This window comes from Rhopalosiphum padi, chromosome 1 (genome assembly GCF_020882245.1).
Source record: "Rhopalosiphum padi isolate XX-2018 chromosome 1, ASM2088224v1, whole genome shotgun sequence".
Taxonomy (NCBI): Eukaryota; Metazoa; Arthropoda; class Insecta; order Hemiptera; family Aphididae; genus Rhopalosiphum; species Rhopalosiphum padi.
Genome location: NC_083597.1, coordinates 19569260 through 19594051, shown reverse-complemented (window position 1 = coordinate 19594051; position 24792 = coordinate 19569260). Strand labels below are relative to the sequence as shown.

General features: G+C 26.9%; 1 protein-coding gene across 1 annotated transcript in view; it reads right to left on the bottom strand.

Annotated features, from left to right (window-relative positions):
- LOC132918147 (uncharacterized) overlaps positions 1–24329 on the bottom strand; it is a 33459-nt gene extending 9130 nt beyond the window's left edge. Inside the window, exons 1-6 of the mRNA XM_060979263.1 lie at positions 23855–24329; positions 19929–20025; positions 19773–19838; positions 13494–13620; positions 12172–12305; positions 583–732 (exon numbers count right to left, since the gene is read on the bottom strand). Coding sequence (XP_060835246.1) covers positions 583–732; positions 12172–12305; positions 13494–13620; positions 19773–19838; positions 19929–20025; positions 23855–23923 — 643 coding nt within the window. The 5' untranslated portion in view covers positions 23924–24329. The remainder of the gene's footprint in view (positions 1–582; positions 733–12171; positions 12306–13493; positions 13621–19772; positions 19839–19928; positions 20026–23854) is intronic.
- Positions 24330–24792: the final 463 nt, after the last annotated feature.

Here is a 24792-nt window from a genome sequence, read left to right as displayed (position 1 = left end):
GGCCCCTAAATAATTTATTTAAAAATTATGTACCTACTTGTTTTGAAATTATTTTTCAAATATTAATAAATTGGTTTCAAAATCGTAAATATTTGTAAATTAGTTTTTAGAATTTTTAAATCAAATTTTTTTTTGGAAAATTTTATAAGTTTCCTACAAGTCCCCCTACTTGCAGATCAATTTGAAAAATACACCAATATTTCGAAATTTATTGGAAATTATTTTAAATTGATTTTTAACTTTACTTATTTAAGTCATTTAATAAAAAAAATTAAAGACTACATTGTGAAAATAAAAAAAATGTGTTAGCATAGACGAAACAATCGATACCAAAAAGTGATACTTAAAAAATTTCATTAATGGAACTTTTAAATTATAAAATATTTCAACGTTTTGATAAAAGTAAATAATTGAGCAATTTTTACATCTTGTATTTTAAATTACTGTAGTATCTAAATAAAAAATGTTAGATTGTTAAAACATTTGCTTGTTTGATAATTGTTAGGTTAGGTTAGGTCTAGTTTTTATCTTATACAATTTGACTTAATATTCAACTGATCAGTAAACATTGTTAGTTCTTACCGTCTTGATGATCTTTGCTAATTGTTATCGTCGGTGGTAGTGGCGGAGGTGGCGGCGAGAGCGGGGGCGGAGGAGCTGGTTGTATGTGCATATGCGTCGAGTGATGGTAGTTGAATACGTCAGACGTGCTCAAAAACAACGGCGAACCACCTGCTGAACATCAGACGGTGAAAATTATGATCGATTTCATGACATCATCATTATTAATAAAGGTATGCAAATAATTATTATAATACTAAAATAAGATAATTAGTAGTGAGTATATTATGGTGCACGTATTTATTTTATTATTATTTTTCGCATCATTGGATTTTTGTCGATTAATTAATATTAATGATCTTAACAATTGTTGTTTTTCGTTTAATTATATTCATGAAAACACGATTAATCTTAATGTTTCGTGAGTTTGCTTTACGCATATATTTATATTCATAAAGCAGCAGATTACGATATGGTAAAGATTTTCCATTTTTATAAGCATAATCCGTAAAAAAAAAATTAACAAATTAATATGAAAATGTATTTATTATTTATTATACTAACGATGACGCACTGTGGTACATACCTGTTATCTATATGTATAATATACTATGGAAAAAATGCGAATATTGGTTGGTGTGCAGACACTATAATCTTCTAACAAAATTTAAATGGAAATAACTAATAAGTAATAAGAGGGACTGAGGTCTGAGATAGTGACTTAGTTTTAATACTTAGTCTCTTAGTCTTTAGACAAAGCTCAAATTTCTAAATTTAAATAGATTCTAAGTGAACCCTATAGCAGGGATGGTCAACTTTAATAGACTTGCGATTGACATCCATTCTAGGTTGTCACGATCGACCAAAAAAAAAAAAAGGTTGTCAATAAACAAAATATATATTATATGTACTATACACTACTACATATACTTTATGTACATGTGCATATGTTACACTTCTTTTATTTAATATCTGTGTATCTCGTTTTTCATATTTATTTATTGCTTTTTTCTAAATATAATTTTTATATTCGTGTGGGATATACAAAGATATACAAATTTACAAAAAAATATATTTTAATCAAAAATTCAAGAAAATGTGAAAGGTTGTCGATCGACTGGTTGGCCATCCCTGCACCTACAGAATACGTACAACTAAACTACAGACTGTAAAATAATTTACATTAGCTATACATAATATGTGTTGTTATATTTTATAATTTGTTATTTAATTATACAAACAAGTATTGGTAAATATTTCGTGTGTATAAAGCAATTACTTTTTTAAAGCTTTATTTTCCGCTATTTTTCTCATATTATAATATGATATGTATTAACCAGTTAGCAGTTGACCAAAATGTTTGATCCGATTAATGTATACATCCTTCCGTCTTTATTTTTCAGTATTTTTGTTACTCTTTATATTATACTTATTTAAAAAATGTGAATTTATATATATGATTGTACCTTTATGTATAATATTATAATAATATTATGTCGAACACATTTCGTGACAGGACTATTATTAAAATTGAATCAAACCATTTATTGTTTGCATATAAAATATAAAATAATTACAATAACGTATACAAGGGGCCATGAGGTCTTTTGGTCTATAACACCCGCTTTGGGTCGTGTTATGATAATAAATTACTGTTATTATGTATGTAAAATATAATTTTTCACCTCAACTTATTAAAAATAGAAAAAGATAAAAGAAAAATGATAATTTTTTCTTCCATAAGGACTAAGGAGTAGTTTATCTCTCGGGCAAAATTCAAAAGATTCATTAGGGTGGAAAGGAAGCTTGGTTCATTAGTGGCATTAATGTATTATATAGTTAATATATGTGTATACAGAGTAATTCACCAAACATGATCATCCCCATTTTTTCATTTAATAATGATTTTATTCAAATTCTAATTTTTAAAATTTTTAAATATTAAAGAACATATTATATGTTTTTGAAATTTTTTATTATTTAAGGCCTAATTTCGAAAAATTATCTACTAAATAATTTTTTTAGAAAAATAGTAGAAGAGAGGGTTTTTATTTGAAACAAAAGTTTTTATCTTCATAGAATATACCTGTTAAGTATAATTTATAGTTATTACAGGTACAAGTATATATATATTTATTATAATTGTTATAAATTATACGTATATAATAATATTACTATGAAACTATTTATATTCAGTTGCATCTATACAGTAGGATAGGTTAAATCTATGTTTCAAGGTCTTAAATTTTATTTACATAGACATTTAAAAAAAAATATAATTTAATTATTGAGTTTTAGAAATAGATTTTTTAATTAATATAAAATTAATAATATATACTAAAATATACTAATAATAATAAAATTTCGTAAAATATTTTTTATTTTTATATTTACCTATTTTTACCTATTCTTAAACGACAGACGTATGAACAACAATCTACTCTGTGAGAAATATCGAATACTTATGTTTAATTTGTTATAAGTGTTAATAAAAAATGCCATCGTAATAAATAGGGTAAAACATAAGTAACGATTTTTAATGTCGCTTTATAAATTACATACAATCTTGAATCTGATATAATTGGAATATAGTGGTATATTATAGTGGTTATAATAGAAATTATTATTTTTGGTCGTTAATTAATTTTTTTCTGTTTAGTACTTACTTTACTTTACTTATTTTAAATGCTATAATGTCAAATAAAAAAATGTATTTAATATTTCATGTTTTTTAATACCCAAAAAGTATAGGTAAATATTTTTGCATGCAAAAATAATAACATAAATAGTTACACATTTTGATTCTTTTGTTACATAAAAATTCATGCCCCATAATTATCTATACTCTATACGTATTTTATATGGTTCTATTGGTTCTAGCCTGAATGTTTGATACAAATTAATTTGTATACGAATTTATTTGTGTTATTTACTGTCTTTTCTATCCGATAACTACCTACTACAAGTTCACGACTGTAAAAATGTCATATGAAATAAAATATTATAGATAGGTATACACAAAACTTAGGCTCGTTCGTTATTTACCACCCGACCTAGTAACGTCGTATACATATTCTATAAACATAAACCGAACGGCGTACAATACCTGCGACTCAGTGCACTGAACGTCAATTTCAAACGATGATGTGTCGTCCCCAAGAACAGTCGTCGTCGGCGTACCTCCCACACTGTTACAGTAGTGGGCCACGAACGACGCTCATTCCTCCTCATCCGTATTCATTCGCGCAGACCGGCTACGGCTGTTTTTTTGTATTTCGTACGCCACTTAAATTAATTATCATTTCATCGCTTAATTAACGACAATATACAATAATAAGCACAGTAAATATATTAAATTGTTCGTTATATCGAATTAAATTGTATTCACCTTTGCAATTACCATTACATTATATAAATATTATAAAATTCGATACCTCAACATTTCTCCTGTTCTCCTTGAAATTGTAATAAATAGAATTCCTATCATAGTCCGTCGTTGAGTGGTGTGGGGGGGGGGCACCATGTTGGCTTTGACCACAGCACAGTGTTAGGAAAATTACTAAATACGCTACACTACTGTCTACTCATAAAATAATAAGGAGTATTTAGCTTTTCATACATAGTCCGATTTAGTAACTATTAGTATTTAGAATCAGTAAAGTAATTCATTACCAAAACTAGTACGACTAAATATATACATAAACATATACATCATTTACGTGTTTTTATTAACATTTCCGTTATCGAACGTCACTCTTATCGGTCAAGAATTACAAATGTATAAAAATATGTTTACCTATTATTTAAGCACAATAATTGTATCTCTGCGTACGTATATATGTATATTGTAAATTACGTATTCCTAAATATATGTATAAAATTAAAATTAAAATATGGAAAATATGAACGGGTTTCACCAAAAATTTTAAACTGAGATACAAATTTAAAATACGAAATGTATAATAATAAAATATTATAAACTTACTATTATAGTATTCTGTTAGTTGGTAGTTGATTATTCTTTTATTTCATGGTTTTTAACTTTGAAGTGATTGGCAATTAAAATCACTATTCGAATTATATGAGCATTGTGCCACTAAAAATTAGATGACCTATACTATAGCTAACTATAAATTTGTGACAACAGAAACAGAACTTGACAAGTTATAAAGCTTTATACCAACTGACAACTTATAAATTATTAGATCACAAAATTTAAAAATAATAAAATTATATTACTTAATCACTGAAAAATACTTTTTAATACATAAGGTTACTTACAAGTTATACAATTTTAGAATTATATTTAAGTAATTAGACACATCTGTCATAAATATTTTTTTTCTAATTATTATATAAAATAGTTAAACATTTTTATTAGCTCATTTAATTTTGTACATCTTAAATTTAAAATCTGTATCTACGTTTAGAAAGAAAATAATTTATTATAATTCAAAAATTGAATAAATACAAAAAATAAAAACACGGAAAATATAAATTGTACTAATTTAACTAGACTTTTGTATTAAGCTTAAGTAGCAAATCATAACAACTCATTTTGATATAAAATATAAACAGCAGATAAGACAAACTGTAACATGGTATTATAAAAATGTCATCGAATAATTCTCCGCATATTCACTATTTAATTATTTTTTGTGTTGTATTAATGCTATTTGACGTTGAAGAACAGCACACTAACGCACAACTACAACAGACGATAAAAATGATTTTTGTTTTTAAAAAATATATATTTATATGAAGCCCGCAACATTAACGTTATTAATTGAGCCATAGATAATAAAGATAATTAGACAACAAATGAAGTAAATTACGAAAAATTAAAACTGTGGGGTATGGATTTATTATGGTGAATCGTACTTAAGATTTACCTGTATTTTATTACGGGCCATGTCGACGTTGCCCTTATTAAAATGTATTATGTCATATTGCAACTGATAATATTATGAAAACGTTTAACCGTTTTTATTCAGGAAGCAACAAGTTAAAAATATCTAAATTGGTAAACACGAAAAAAAAATATCCTCTAAATATTTTACGTGGTGCACATATTTAAATATAATAAATTATAAACGCATCCATTTATTTTAATTATTCAATGAATATTAAATTTAAACTTTCATTAATCTCATTTTTGTGTACGCGCACATATACCGTCTTTTATATTGTTCTTCCATTAATTAAAAATGTATTGTTTTACATGGTCCGTTATATATTAGATTTAAAATAGCATCTGAGATCTCTGTTGTACTCGTTCAAGGTATAGTTATATAGTTAGACCATTAATCGTTTTTGATTCGCCTGAATTATTTTTGTCTTAGTTGATTCTGATCGTTTTATAATAAATACCTTGATAATACTCGAGAATTCTATATCATGAACTAATATATTTATTAATTATTAGTTTATTAGCCATTATAGGCAGTTGCAAATATTTATAAATCATAATATGTTTTAACCAAAATGTTTTGAATTTAATTATTATTTACTTGACTTTTAACTCCATAAATAATGAGTTACTTTCAATCAAATCTAAAATACATTAATTTATAAACAATAAAATAAAATGATTATTAATTATACAAAATAGTGAATTTAAAATGTAATTCTTAATTTTACTTTTCTTCATTAGCCAAAATGTTTCAATAAAAATAACTAATTTTTGATTATATACAAGGTATTTATTTTAAATTTTTGCTATTTATATACAATACAATATGTATTAGTAAATTAATATTTTTGGTAGAGTAATATAAACTTAATTGAGTTAAAAAATTCAACTTTAAACTCTTTTGAATTGTTCTCTATCATTACTAGGATCAAAAATATAATACAATTACTTAGTTTTGGGACAATATAGGCATATAGCATTATAGCTATATGATATATTTAAAGTTTGGAATTTCAGTAATATAGAATTTCATAAAAGCGATAATATTATAACATTTATAACTTACAACAATATAAAGTATTTTAGTATTAATGTTTTATAATATCTATATTCATTTAAAAGATGTTAGTATATTATTAAAAATATTTTGGAATAAAATTGTTTTAAATACTAAGAATGTATTACAAACGAGTGGGCTCTGAAAAATTCATAAATATACAATTAACGCAATACGTCCTCGCTTGTCCATCGACATACATATCATATTATAATATATTAGACATCTAATATCTAATTGTTTTGTACTGATGACTCATTAACTAAAATAAATACAAATATTAAAACTAGATTTTTGATTTATATGCTACATCTAAATGATATTTAATATTATTAAATATATTTAAGCTTTTTAGGGATTTTAAGTTATAAGGTTAGATCTATACCTAACCCATATAATATTAATGTTTATTAGTGATTTCTGCTGTTAAATTTTCATTTTTAAATTGAACGCGTACCTATATTTATACAGTCCGTAGAGGATATTTTTACTATGAGTATGAATATTTATTTTTTTTATTAGTTAAATATGTAAAGTTTTCAATAATAAAAGAAGTACCTACGCGGGGATGACGCATGTGGCAAAAGGAGATATATAATTTCACTCATAATGTGTGGTGCACCATTCCTTTTATACTCGTATATTCGTATATAAACTATAAATACGGGTTTTTATTATTAAAATAAATTATATTATATATTTATTATTAGGTTATACAGTCATACAAATATGTAATTTATAGATTAATTATATTTATTATAAATGTGTTAAAAATTAGAATTGCTTTATAGCTGAGCTGTATCTTTACATTTTTCAAATAAAATATTGTTCACGTTAATAAGTGTTAACTGTTAAAAGAATCGTCTTGTACAACATATATACCGTCTCATAGCAGAGACGGTACATTATTATTTAATATATTATATACTGGATGTAAGCACCGGGTTGGCTAAACGCGGATTTCATTTGCCAGCTATTAGCAACAATACAAGTAACAATGGGATTTGTAATATTTTTTACAACTCCCGACGGGCATCGTCACTGGCTTTTTTCTCCCTCCTTCGGTATATTCAAAAGGCGCACGCTCAGCGGTCCGCTAAAAGGTTGCCGTTACATTATTTAAAACCCGAACGTTAATCCGAATGGGAGTGTGTGCGTACGTGATACATACGCAGTACGCACATTACATAGGTACCTATATAAATGGATGTATAATACCTGCCAATTTAATAGATTTTAAAAGTAAAACAACAAAAAACAAAAATAAAAACATAGATCTTGAGAATAGACCATATTCACACACATATATGCATGTATATTGTATATCTATCGTCAGTCGAAAGGGCTGTATAGTATTATTATATAACAATGATATGAACTGTACATATCCATTTACTTTACATAGTCTAGTCATATAAGTAGGTATACACATATTATTATAAAAAAATTCACATAATTTACTTTTTAATTATTATATTATTCTATCTACCAAAGTTTTCTTTGATATTATAATATAAAACTAAATAAATAAATTCGTCTAAAACATTTATTAAAAATAAAGAACATTTTATTAAAAATTTAGACTAAGCTAAATCCATTCTAGGAGTATATTTAGTAAATTTTAGAAAAAGGTCATATTTCTTAATTTTTATTTATTGTGTGTATGCATATTAATTTGTTTTATATTATCGTTTTTTTTATCGTGAAACTACTTATATAATTTTTTTTTATATTTTTTGAAAACATTGACTTGTGAACATGTGAAAATATTTCTTATCATAAGTTCCGAAAATTTCTTGAAAATTATATACTCATTCTGAACACGTGATTTTTATAGTTAATAAGTATACTTTGTTACTTTGAGGAAATCATATTATACATTGATGATTCCTACAAGTAATGGATATTTGAAATAGACAAATAGCAGGGTAAAATATATGGATGTCTGTTAACAAAACAACTAATGTCAAAGAAGGGATATAGGTGCATCGCAAACGACGCAAACGTAATTGTAGGAAACTAGGGACTAGTTGTGGGGCGTTTATTGTCAAAGATGGTCCTGATAAAATATTTCCTTTAATAATAGAAGTACTCGTAAATCAAATTTTTCAACTGTAATCAAAATGTTTTTAATGTCATGTTTTTATTGTAGAAATATAATATGCCGATGGCCAGTGTGATAACTGATAATACATCGACGTATTCCTTATAATATTTATATGATAAAATATAAATTATTATTATTTTTTTATTTATTAAGTTTTTCACAATATCTTTAAATATGATATATCCATGTCATATCCGCCACAGATGGATTGACCCTCTCGGTCGAATTAACTTCACAAATCGAAGTACTTCAATGACAATTTGCCCATGAACTGAAGTATACAACAATCGAGAAACACATATTAACGGCATATTTTATATTTATTCATTTGATTGATTTTAAATACATATTAATTTTACAATAATACTATAAACTATGTAGGTATATAGTACTTACCCGTATATTGTATAGTATACATCTAAGCACATATATAACAATATATACATATATATAACTTATAATAAAGAATATATGTACTAATTTTATACACGGTCCATGATTGTCGAGATGTCCTGCAATATATATTATATATATATATTATATACATTATGTGAATCGACTGTTGAGAGTTTTGTGCACGCGAAAAACGATTAGATGCGCTAGTGCTGCAGTATATTGTATGTTTGTATATAACGCGATATACTTATATATATAGCCATTAGACGCGCTCCTTGCTAGCCTCGAAGCCCCCAAAATGTGTCTACACGCATAAATCACTTCGATGAACATTGTACACTTGTCTTGACTGGATCGTTTATTAACGCCGCCGTCATCGCCATTTATTTATTATTATATTATATTATTATGCAATTGACCGCATTTTGCTTACCATGAGTCGTGTGTGATTGTATGTTTCGAGTCGAATCGAATATTCCAAATATCCTGGCGTCTGACGAGAAATGTCCTCTTATACATATATAAAGTAATAAAATGTACAACGTTTACTCGCGACTATAATATCTATTTATTATATTTTGTGGGCGTTATATTAAAGTCTGGCACTATATATTATCATATTAGATAATATAGTATTATACAGTCACTTTTTCCTGAATTTTACAGCATGAGAATAAAAATTAAATTTGTCTCTTATAAAATTATGTATTACTTAGGTTTTTTAAGTTTTAACTTTTTAATCAAATTAATTTTTCGGAAATTTGATTCCTGAGATTTTAAGAGGACGTTATAGTTGTCATACTCACATGTTTTGTCTCTGTCTTACTAACGAATATTATAGCAAATTTATGTTCAGCAGAACACATTTTATGTTGTTAGCTTTAATATTAAAGTCAATTTATTTATAGCATACATGTTATATTGTTATATTATGCTTGCATTGATATTATCATTTTAAAGTGAGTCGCATAGCTATGTAAAATATTACAACTTTAAATTATTCATAATTAATTTTAAAATGATAATATCATTAAAAGCATATGACATGTCCTAGATAATATTCTTGTTTCTTATCTTTAGGTTTAATAATAGGTAAAAGCTAACAACATAGATGTGTTCTGCTGAACGCAAATTTGCTATGGAGTACGTTTGTAAGATAGAGACAACACATGTGGGTACAACGTCCTCTAAAATATAATTATAAATATGCATTTAAAAATCAAAACTTAGGAAAAAATTTAACTTGTATAATGCTTTTCTATATAACACTTCCCACGATGTTTACAATGGTATTGTTATTACGTGCCGTTTATTAATGAAGTATGAACGGTTGATTTTCAGTAATGAGCTTTCAAAATTTTAAATTTATAAGTAACTACGTATGTCATATAATAATGTGTATAAGAATAAATAATCTTAAATTGTGTGTTAATGGTTTACCTATACAAGATTATCATAACTTTTGGTACCTTCTGGCTTCTATATAAAGTAGGCACTAAAATTCGATACGATAAAATGTTACTAAACTATTTACATTTGAGTATTTGGCTGTCAAATTGACTGTTGAAATCCAACAGGTATATGAGAAGATTTATCATAGAAGTGATGGACGATTGTAAATTCGATCAGCCCGACAATATAAAGTTGTAAGAAGGTCTACGTCTTAATCAGTGCTAGTGATGGACATAGTACATTGAGTCAACACATTTTATTCGGACTAAGTCCTCTTTCTTTTTAGTCATCAATGCTTACTGCTTACTATATATTAAGTACAAGCAAATTTATATACCTAATATATGATATATCACTCGCCTAAATTCCTATAATAATTTAACTGTTATGATTTAAGATAGTGTACAAATACAATATACGTATTATAATAATTATAATATCTATATTCTATACTAATATATTAATATTTTTTTTGTTTTATTTATTTTCATTTCGTCAAATGCGTGACAACTATAAATTATAATTATTCCCGAGCATAATATAGTTACAGATAAAATAATAAAGGCATTGTTATTAGTAGCCCTATGTTATAGACAACGCTCGTTGATCTATACAGTATATATATATATACATAGGGCTTAAACATTTTAGATTGACAACGCAATATTTTTTTAAATTTAATTTTGTTTTTTCTCGGAGAAGCGTGAGAGTGCAGGGGAAAAAAATTATTATAGGTGAAAATTGAAACGCTTGTTTTCGTTGAATATCGGTGGCAAGTCGGCAGAGTATATAATAATATATGTATATATTATATATTATATTATAGCGGCGTGCTCGCAATACGTGTCCGGAATGTTTTTTTTCTTCAAGATTTACATCTGATGACACGACCACCGAAGCCACCGTCTATGTATCATATTCTTACCCTCACTATGCCAGTACCACCCTCGGGTGTCTTATTTATATTCAATTAGTTTTTAGATTTTCATCATTGTTATAATAACGCGCATATCGACGTGACAATCCGTGACGAGCATTTTTATTAGCCTTTTCACGTTTCTAATACATTAAGTATGCACGCGCATTTATAATATATACATACATTATATATATATATATATTCATATATAGATTATTTTATTATATATATTGTTATCACAGTAAATAAAAATGTAAAAGAAAATCATAACTAGAAAACGAAACGTATTGTCTTTTTAAATATTTTTAATGGAAAATCATCAAAGTGACTAGGTATGATCTCATAAATATTGTTGATAATATTCATTTTTAATAAATATCTTGTTTTTATTCAATACTTATGTATACTTTAAAGTTTAATAGCAGTCAACGGATTTATTTTACGAATTTTTTACGTGGTAAAATAAGTAAATACTTAATAATAATTATGATTTACATATTTGATAATTAATAATTACAGAAGAATAGATTATATGGGAAGCTTCTTCTTTTTGTTATTTCCATTTTTTTTGTTTGTATTAAATTTCTATTGCCTATATATTTTAACTTTCATATCAGTTTTGCTTATTATTCTCGTCAAACAGATTTATATATAAAATATACATGGACATACGGTGTATCAGACTTAACGTCTCTAAATATTATTTAAATAAGTCAATACTGTAAATACAAAGTAATGCTCAATATTGGTCTTTGCCGTTTACTTGCCTTGCGTTGGGTATCTTGTCGCGTTATCATTGGCGTCCTGCCCGTAATATGACTTGGCGTCTGGGTCTTTCTTGTGCGTCATTACTGCAGGTGGATCGTAATAATCATAGTACAGATTTCTAGTGGCCAGACTTCTAAAAAACATCCAAATCAAACTTTAATATACTTATATTTTATATTATACTTTAAATAGAAAATACACTCATTATTTCAAAAATTAGTCAATTTTTTGAAACTGTTCTCCTTGAAAATTTAAGAAACGTATTATAGGTATATGCAATTCTAATATTATTTATTTCATCCTTATTTTTCTTGCATTATGTTTTTGGTTAAATATAAATAATTTATTTTTGAATTTTAAGCAGCAATCTATATATTTTATTATATAAATTTTTGCAAAATATTTTTATGAAAATGTTGATATATATAAAATATAAATATTAAAATTATTAACATGTCTTATGAACAACAACCTAACCTATGCAGTACAATTTTCATATTTGAGACGTTTATATACTTAACGATACATTTTAATAAAACGCATAAATGTTATTGTTGCACATAATGTAATAATGCGGTGGCGTGTTTATTCTGTAGTGTCTATATATACACACCGTCCGTGCGGTCCACCAGGCCCTCAGTGTGTGCGGTGTATATTATACAATATACACCGTAGTAGAAACTGCAGAAAGAGGATTACTGCACTCTTCCGAGAGGTTCGCGGGACGGTGTAGGTTTTAAATAATCTTTTGAATGAAAAGCCAACAGACGAGAAGCCCGTAAATAATTATCAGGTTAATAATTTAAGGGAATGGAAAGGGTCCTGCAAGTAGCTTACGACGAGAGACCGTTTAACCCTTTGTATTAAAAATTGAAATACACGCACGGTGGTGGGAGGGGCACCCTATTTATGGGCTTAATTATTTCGAACAATGTATATACTACACCATGAAGATGTATAATATTGTTTATATTGATGACATAAAAATTAGTTATTCCTCGACCGACGATTATTAAGAAACGTTCCGCGAATATAATTTATTTCTTCGTAGTTTTACGTTATGCACATTATATAATATTAAAACTTATAATATAAAATGTATATATAATATAAATATATATTATAGTTACCAATCGCAAATCTTTTCTCTTTTAATCGTCTTTTTAGTTCAATTTCGACCGTATTAAACTTTATATATCAATTGAGAACATCAAAATGTATAATTATAATACATTTTTGTAAGTAAATAATATTTATTTATACTTTCTTTACCTTTTTAATCAACTACAAAAAATTCATATATTACATTTTCACGAATTACCTGAAATTGGTTGGCGAGTGCGGGTAGTAATGATCAGTGAAATACCTCGTAGACCTACCGCAACAATCTGCGGGTGATCTCAATTCAGTTTTCATAGAATTTTGTTGGTACACTACTGCTGCGCGGTCTAAAAAAAATGTTTTAATATATAACATAAACATAAAATAGTTTTTATAATAAGACATAAATTAAATCTGACAATTAGCCTATTTCAGAAGTAAAGCGACAGAAGTTTAAAATGATTTAATTGAAATCTAGACGTAATTGTATAGAAATATTATATTTTATACATGAACTTTTGAATGACGTTATTGGCAATCCAAATATATTGCAAATGACCTAATTTAATGTACCGCAAATAATCACTCGTAATTTTCGTACTACCCAGAAGCATAAGTGACAATTTTTGTTTTAAACAGCCTTATAAATCGAATGTTAAACTACTGTATTGATTGGAAATATTTTGATTTCTTTATTGATGGTAAGATAAAATTAAAATATTATGACCTACATTTATTATAGTATAAACTATTAACTATAAAGCAATTATGTACACTTTATATCATGTATATTATATAATATATGTTTAATACTTTAATACTATATTGATTGACTGTTTACATTCGTAGGTATAAATTATTTAATAAATACAATTTATAATACAATTTGGTTTTAAAATGTGTTTGAAAAATAAAATGTTTTTGTAGCTAACTTAAAAAAGCGATTTTTGGGGGGGACACCCTGACCCTATATGTTGTGACAATTATTTTTTTTCTACTTGTAAATGCAACTATAGCAATTTATTATCCAATAGTAGGTTATAGGTATTTGCTAATACCTATATGACCAAGGTCGACATTATAATACTGATTTAAGTTACGATACGTTTTGATTTAATACATTGGATTTTTTTTTATTACCTACGTACGTATTAATATCTATGTAAACATGTGAATATCTATATTTTTTGATTATTAGTGATTCTTCTTCTATCAACCTATAGCGAGCAAGTCCTATTCGTTGGATTATCAGAAGTTTTGAACTTTTATTCTAATTACACTTATATGTGATGGACTTTAAGATTTACGCTACAAATTTGGAAAGTTTATTTAATGTTTATCCAATAGCTGCTTGAAATGCCGCGTTATTTACTAATTGCAATTACATGTTTATAAGTATTAATTTTACAATTATTATTGTTTATTGTTTGGTACAATAAAACGAATTTTAAATAAGTAGGTATAAATAATAAGTTATGATAATATTTTAAGTTTATTTGTAAAGAATGAAGTATTACAGATGGCGACACTCGAATAGCCTCCCAAATTTAGGTAGGTAACCTTTTTTCACTCGAATTGCCTCCGAGTGTTTTCAGAGGCAGTTCAAGTATACCCAAACAGTCTATTCGAATTGCCTCCCATAGTATACTTTTACTTTTGATGATATCGATGATATCGATTTCCATAATGTTCAAAAATTAATATTTTAAGACATACAGTATTTCCCAGGCAGATTAATTTGTCAAATGCAACAATCTTGTCGATCACTGATTATCAGTTAAAGATTAGTCCGTCATCACCGTTCAACACAGTCAGTTTCGCAAATAACAATTACACGCAGTGTTATAAAAATGAACGTTATTAGTGTTATTAGTGAAAAAGACAAAACAGTCTATTTACTAAAATATTTATAACTTTTTTTTTTAAATTTTTACTCTGCAATTTTTAACATCGTCTAAATTATTTTATGTATTGACTATATTTATTATTATTACACCTGACAGTCTATTTACTAAAATATTTATTTTATGTATTATTTTCTCAGTTTATTTAATATGTAAGGTTATACCTAAATCGATTAATTATACCCATCGTAGGCGATTCCAGTACAAGAGGGTCACTACTTTTTCGACTACTTTTTTTTCGGGAGGCAATTCGAGTAACCTTTTTAAAAAAAATCACGGGAGGCAATTCGAGGGTCAGATGGGAGAAAATTCGTGAGCGCCCCTACAGATTTAGGGTTACCTCCAAAATGTTTGTACAATTACATATATTATATATATTCCAGTGCTTATATCTAAACTTCAGATACTTATAAAAGAATTAGCTAAAAATTTGACATTTAATTTATATATACCGCAGTTCTCAGAAAAAATATTTTGATTAGGAATATAAGATTATGAATGTTTTCATTAAAAAAAGTAAAAACTTATATGTATATTATAAGTGTATATTAATATGTATATTAATATGTGTATATTATAATGTTTTTTTTAATGTTGCGTTGTAACTAATCCAAATCATGTTGAAAAACTATTATCAACAACATTAATAGGTATATTTTGAGATAATGAATGTTTACTATAAAAATAATTGAACTTATAACTTTGTATGTTTTTACACCGAGATTTCAATGCTTGAAAGCCCTCTTCGTTAAACAGCTGCCCACATATCATTATGTATACATAATGTTTAATGTATATAAGTTTTCCGACCCATAAATTTGACCTCGTGATTTACAGAGGGTGTGTGACTATGTATAATTCGGTTGATTTTTCAATAGGGACGATCGTCTATATATAATAGCCGTCATATATACCCCTTCGTTAACCCCAACTAATATTACAACAACTACAACTATATACTAATACTACTAAGTACCATTTACTGACTATAGTGTATAGTTCTATACTATACACGAAGCAACTGTGTCCATATCTATAAATGTATATATATTATATTTTATATATAGGTATACTGTATACATTTTATCATATCAGAATTATTCGCACAAGAGATGATCTTTTGATACGCTTTTGCGTGGGTTAAGATTCACTTCAGCAGACCATAATACAATAATATAATGTATTATATATGTTTATCAAATTGTATAGTTTTTTCTTGTCGACAATACTGAAAACCATACTAAATTAATTAATCCATATTATAATAAATGGTTATATATTTTAGTTTCGTATCAATTTCCATATTATAAATATAATTTTGTTATACACAGATATTTTAAAATTCAAATTCTCATTAAAAAACAACAAGTGTTATACAAATATAAAAAATTATTTAAATAATTATTTCGGGTTCTAAATTATTAACTGGACTACTGAAATACTGAAATAACTGAAATACTCTTACAGAGGCGGATGAGCTCATAGAGAAAAAAGAATATTACTAATGCCCTGTGGGCCCTCACCTGTGCTTATGCCGATGGGCTCCTCGTAAATCTACACATTTAATTAATATTTTTTGTACAAAAAAATAAATTTGCCAAATAGATATATCTAAAATTATAAATTATTATTATTGTTATTTTTAACAATAAGATAATGCCATGACGAGTCAAATTTTCTTGTGGATCTTTAAAATATCTATTATATAAATATTTTTTTATAATGAAATAATTTTATAAATGGTTTTTGTTAGAAGATCGAAACATTCAAACATCCGATCGACCTCGAACACTGCACGGACTTATCCCGATACGAAACGAAAGTTTGTCAGAAATAGTTGTTTATTTATATTAATTTTAATGCATATAATATGATTATTGTTATCCATTGACTATTATCGTATCTTTTTGCAATAAATAACTTATTTCATTGTGTACGCTTAGTCTAACAAGTACCAGTGTATCATATCGCTTTATATTATTTATTAATTAATTGTTTTTTTATTTAGTACTATTTTTAACAGTGGCGTAGCCAGAAGGGGGGGGGGTTGACCCATACGGCGAATTGGGTAGGCTTCTCGAGTAGCACTCGAGCACTTCTTTCAATATATACAACCAAAATTGTTTGTTTTAAATTTAATTTTTACCATAATATAGTTATTTACTAAATGTTATTTTTTACATTTTTTCATAAGATTTTTTAGAACCGATTGTCAATTTAGTTAAATTCTCGTTTATTAATTTTCTTTATAGATAGATTACTGCAAAAAATATGATCGATAGTTGATACTCAGCAGTTATAAAGTAAGTTGTAACTAAATAAAATAAATTCATTATAATAATGCAAAAAAATCTTGTTTTTAATTTAAAAATACATATTTTGAGTGTTGAAATACATAATTGGTGACTCTTTAGAGCTACAAGTACTCTACCAATAATGATTAATAAACGCAAGTATAAATATAAATCCGGTCAAACCAAATATTTATTATATTTAAAGAGTACTTTTTCAAAAGAACTTTTAAACATTTTTATGATCATATCTATTGAAAAAAGGGTTATTGGTCGGAATTGACTTCAATCAAATAATTAATAGGTACCAAAGACTATCCAAAACTCAAAAATATGATTATTTCTGTTTCGTGTACAACACGGAGAGTGGACAATGGACATAGTTGTTTACTAGTAGATAACCGTAATATACTTTTATACTTTCATATGTGTACTGTGTAGGTTTTATACATATACCTTATATTTAATATGTATATATATATATATATATTTGAGATGCATTATATTATTTCCGTTTTCTCATAAGATATTATTATGTATCGACATACACGTCATGCTTGCATGTGATGTGATCAAAGTGCCCTTTAATCGAAATTCAAAGTACAATAATAAAAAAAATACAAAATAAAATTTAAAACGTTTTACCCCCCGCTAGACCGTTCCACTTAGTAGATTCTCAGCGAGACACCACAGTGTCGTCGTCGAAGTCGTCCCTTACATATTTCAAAGACAATCTGCGCCGCGGTTGTCGACAAACGACTTCGTATAACTGTGTATTATACTTATACATAGACATATAGTGAGTATAATATATAAATAAACCGTCGTAACAATGTGTCATGTAATGTATTATACTCGTATAGACCTATATATTAGTCGACTCAAAAAAATCAGAATTCTTCTACGCAAACAAAGTAAGCATACACATAGGTACATTTCACTCATTATTAGAGCTCGGGACTTGATGCATTTGCATTTTTTTTTCTAATGCTCACATTCGAGGCTTGTCTTTACAGAAATTTGATTTGTATATAGAATTTAATGGTACAATTGTTACTTAGCATTTTTAGTGAATTTTATGCTTTACGGTCCTTTTTAGTATTTTTGGAGAATTGTATTAATTTTTGTACTTTTTGTTACATTGCATTTTTCTTGTTGAAAGTTACATATTATTGAAACACGGATTATTGACGTTCATTATCTTTATCGCTTGTTGTCGCGATGTACGATTATTTAATAAACTGTAAGCAGTAATATTTTAAGCCCAGTGCACACGTGTGTTAAAATGTAATTAATATTATTAATAATAATTACGATTTATGATAGATGAATTGTATAAAACGTACATTTTGTAAAATGTAAATTTTTAAAAATGTTAAATCATTATACAGTCATTTTTAGTATTTTTGTGGTCATTTAAAAAAAATGTTTGTATGCATTTTTTAAAGATTTTTAGGTCATTAAGTTCCGTGCCTTATTCATTATATTTAGTATTGTACGATGTGTATTGTCACTTTCGCTAAATGAGATAGTTTAAACCCACATATTTTTAATAGTTGTGAACTGCAATAGTATAGTAGTACAACAGGAATAGATTTAATACAATTTACACTTCATTATTATATCGATATTTTTAATTTGGCTAAAATGTTTTTATTTTTATTGTTTACGTAAAATAAATTTCAAATTATAATAAAATAGCCTATCCACCGTTTAGGTTACAACTTATAGTCCACAGTCAAATTAAATTTTACACAAACGATATTTTCCGATTTACGTTTAGCTGTAAGACGATCTTATAATAATTATTATATAATATTGTGTTTATCACTGTGTATTACAAAAGAGTCGCAGTCTTAACTCTTACCCATGTGTTAGGTAAACAAATTCTATCAAGCACGTGTCAAAGTTTATCTATACCGCTTGATCAATACTTATTGTCCACGTAAATAATATGCGTTAATGTACTTTTCCGAAGTAATATAGTGTCAACACAATAATACTATAATAGCCGATAGGTATATATGCTACCAATGATACATGATATTGAGGGAACACTACGCTTTTATGGCTAATTGAAACGTGAAAGAATAATATATATATATACCTAGTATATTTCTATAGTCATTTAGTACTTGCAAATTATAATTTTACATATTAATTATGTATTATGTTTTAAGAGATATAGGACTAATTAAGACACTGCTACAGTCGTCATTAATTTTATTATGTTATGTGTGTTTATCATACTACTGATAAGTTATAAGTATATGTGTAAAATATTTATGATATCCATATTCTTACCTTCTTGATTCCAGTTTTCTAGCATTTGGCTAATAGGTTTACTCGACAAATGCACGTATACGTTTTCTGTGTAATATACATTTATACATATTTGAAACATGTTAATCGAAAATATAATATAATAAATCTTATAATATAGTATTATCACTCGCTTACCAGTTTGTTGGGGCACGTCATATACTCCGTTTCTCTTGTCAATTTCTATTTCACCGTTTTCAATTGCTCCTGTGAACGACGGATTTCGGTTATTAAACTGAAAAAATAATTGTCTATGTTATGATTTCATTCGTATCAATTACAAATAAGCATTATGCCCACATTAAATCCACATTTATAAAACGCGATCTGTCTATATTTCCCCGTTTCTCTAGCTTATTTTTACCTTATTATAACCTACTTAATTATATATTTATATATAATATTATGTTTGCTAATTACTTAGATACAAGACATATTCTATACATAAAGTATAAAACGTATGTCCTATGAAGATTTATTAATTAATATAATTTAAACTTTAAAGTGGTGCGGGAGCATAATATGATATGAGCTCTGCCCAGCTACACGGTTACACATTATTAAATTAGTTCATTTTCATAAAATGATATAATATTAATAAAACAAACACAATATATGACATGCATAATAGCCAATAGGTATATAATTTATATATATTAATACATTATAATATATAATTTAACAAAATCTAACTCTGTTAGGATAATTAAAAGCTTAAAAATATTTGTACAAAATATCAAGTTTCTATTATTGTAGTTTGTTTGATTATATACTAGAATACTAGATAGTAAATACATTATGGAAAGTAAATATTTTAAGAAAAAAATGTCGGCACAAAAAATATGAAACGGTTTGTTTTACTTTGGCTAAATTCAAACGAGAATACTGAGAATTCTGTGTCAACGGTGTTATTTTGGCCAACTATTATAGGTTATTGTAACTTTTAACTTCTACGGTAAAGCAATATATAACGTTGAAGATTTACATTTTATTGCAAAAATTATGATTAAATTTGATTTGAAAACGCGCAACGCAGCCCGTAACTGCCGGAAACACTACAGCGCGACGTCCGGAAATGAACGTAAATGACTGGAAAACCGCGCTGTGGCAAAATCGCATTAGCGGTGAGTGTATTTGTATATGTGGTGTGTGTAGTCGAATGGTTGCTGTATGTATTTGGAGTTAAATCTTCCAACTACGGTGATGGCAACATCTTCTAATTCAGTTTGCACTATACGATTTGGCTTTTGAAAAGTCATTTATTTTTCCCAACTGTCCTTCCTCTTCATCTTTGCGTCGCCGTCGGTTTACTTGGTCTCGCAAAGCGCGTCTTATAATAATAATATAGTGACTAATAATAACTCAGACGTCGCGGAACACGGATTCGGTGGTTAGGCGGGAAACTTTCCACAGTGCATTTCCGCTACCCTCAGATTTGCATTACATTTGAAATATTATTTAAAAATTCTTATTTTTGTTTTTATCGTCTCGATCGATTTTTTTTTCATTTTTGTCAAATTAGATATCCTGTACCATGATGATTTTTGCTCCCCTGTGGTATATAGTATATACATAATATGTGTCAGTCGTTACCACTCTCGTTCAAATTTGCGTTTAAGAAGAGTGCAATAGTAAAATCGGTTTTTAGTTTTTGTCTTATATAAATATAATATAACATATATATTATATACGAATACGATATGTCGATATACCTATACCTATATAATAGGTACTTACATTATAGTGTAAAGTAAAATAATATAATATATTATAATGAAAATCAGTTTTTATATATCTCGTACAATATTAAGATAATTAAGTGAAAACATGGCTGAAAACAATAAAATGGATGCTTGCATAGACAAATTAAATCAATGACTTATTTATACAAAATTTGTTTAAAAATGTATAAATTTTAGAAAATTATTGTTTGTTGTATCATCGATTATTTGAAAAATCACGATTTAACTATTCTTATTGTTCTTAATAATTTTGAGTAGGTTATAGGATACTTTAATTTTTACCGTGCGTTCAACCATAACGGACTTGGAAGTTGGAGTCTATCACTTTATGTGTCACACAGACAAGAGGCTACTGATTTTACTGTTGCGCCCTCTTTGGAAAGTGACAATGTAGTAAGGAACTACATAAACATAGTACAATATATTGTTTTTTTTTTTCATAACGAACACAATTTACGAGTTTAGAATAAACCACGATAACGAAATATATATAAGGGGTGCTGAGATAGGCGTCGATAATGAAAATGACTTATATAGTTATACGAATTACTGTATACAGTATATACGATCGTTGCACATTAAATGTTGAGTATAATACACGCATAATATATCATCAGATTCCCCCGGAAAAAATGTATATATGATGAGTGAAGACCCCACTTGCAGTGACACAACTAAATGTTTCGTGCTCCCTTATACCTATATAAGCGCGACTGAAAAAAACAACAAAATTATTTCTGCAGTTGATTTTTTACGTAATTACCTACTTATCTATAATTATTATTATTTTGGCAATTTGAAGTAATTTATAAATTGTATCAATTTTTCTGACTTTTGGTACTTATTTACATACAACTTAATGGATATATTATTATAATATTTTAAGTATATACATTTAAGTAAGTAGTTTTTTAAATTTTTGCAAATTTTTTTTTGATTTTCTAAAAAACTGGTTGTCCGCAAAATCACGCACATTATCCGCAAAATAATGTATGTAACAAAATTCAAAAAAAAATCACAAATGTACATGCTGTTGAAATGAAGCTGCTTGATGGTTTATTTCATCGAATCGTGTACTATATATAAATAAATGCATATTTTTTTTGAAGGATTTAATGTTCTAAATAGATTATATCAAATAATGATTTAAATTTCATATACGAATTGCAAATAATAATAATGTAGGTGTACTATAGGTATCCATATACTAGAGTATACTATGTATATTGTAGTATATTATTTAGCCATATGATGTAGGTTATTAGGTATCGTTAAGATTAACCTAACCTACGATATCTAAATAATATCTGATATAAATTCCTCATGCTACTGCTTACAAGTGTTTACAAATGTTATATAAATACAATGAATAATGAAATATATACTTATTATTTTGAAATTTAACATTATTATACTCAATATGTATATAATAAATATATAATAATTTTATATTATTATATAATATATATTTTATTATTTGTTTTAAAAATGAAAAACATGATAATTGCAACGATACAAATATAGATATATTGCAAAAATATGCATATACACATATGTAATTACATGAATGCTAAATTTGTTTAACGATTTTGTGAATTTTAATCATTATAATGTTTTATTATTTTTATACAATTATTTTTTTATTTATTATGAGTAAAAAAGCTTATTAAGTAATTAAGTTAAACTTTAATTATATACCAAATATATCAATTTGAAAAATTACATTTCTTTTAACTTATCTCCATATTCATTAAAACTATATAAATAATACTGATTAAGTAGACAATTTTTCTGAGTACTTTGATACATAAAAATGAATTTCGTTATTCAAAAAAGTTAGAAACTTAAAAATTATAACCATAACGATTTGTAAAAAGTATAACTTTTTTTTTCAACAACGCTGTTTTGAAATTACATAAAAATACGTAAAACTTAATATATCAAAAAAGCTAAAATGTTCTTAAATAATGAGTGTATAGACATTTAAACGTATCCCCTTGTATAATTTTATAATTTAATAGTCATACAGATTATTATATATAGTCGCAATGTGTGAATCACGAGTATTTAATAATATTGTATTTGATTAAGTAGGTACATAAAATTGCAAAAAAAACATAGAGTCCTCATCCTTGTATGTGGTGCAAAAACAATCAGATATTATCAGATAGTATCAATTAGATACTATTTATTATACATATCACATATGAAACGTGTCATTATATTTCTATAATTTTTGTAAAACATTAACCTTGGTTCAACAATATTATAACATTATCATTACGTTATCCGATTGAATTATGTAGTGTGCTGAGTACTTACAGACGATAGTATCTTCGGATGATCTACCGGTTCGTCCTGCACCTGTTGTTCTCGCGGACTGTTGATCATAATTTATTCGAATACACAATAAAAGTAAAAACAAAAACGAAAATATTTATGTTTTAGTTTATAACTTTAGTGTAGATATAAGTGTATAACAAATAAATTAACGATCGAAATGAAAGCAGTTGCTCTTAGTCTCCCATATGTGCCGTGGTTTTACGGTATATTTTCCGAGCAAAATAATATCGATTCTAGGCGATAAGAGTTAAGAAATCTAATCGTAATTCTGCTCGATACGATTATTATTTTTATTGTCACACATTTAATAAGTATGCTATAATATAGACGATGTGCATTTATTGGGACATTGCAACTATGACGACAAAATGGATCGAAATTCGACAGCGGCAGCGGCAGCGAAAAACGCGCGTGGTCTGGTAAGCGATACTGACGTGCGTTGGCGAGCAGCGTTTTTAAGCGACCTAATCACGCAAGTCCTCGGCGAAACGCTGATCCTGGCGAGGGGCGGGACCGGATCCCAGGAGAGGCGTCCAGCCTTCGACCAATCGAACGGCGAGCGCCGACTATATATATATTATATAGCTAGCATAGCGTTCTATTTACTCATTTCACTCTAAGATCAAAGTTTCTGTGAAATATTAGGAGAGTGAGAGTAGGTTCATTTTTTCTATCATCACCTGCGAACACTCAACAACCCGCGGATCGCAAATGTATATGCATTACCAGATACACATCATATCATAATAATTTACAACGAATCTTTGTCTTTGTTATTGTTTTACGCCCGTTTATGCAACTCTTTTTTACTTCAGGGGTAAGATTCAAATTTACCTGATATTAAGTTTTTAATAAAATTAACCTTTATAAGTTTTAATGTTTTAAATAGGTAATAAAATAATATGATAGTAACAATA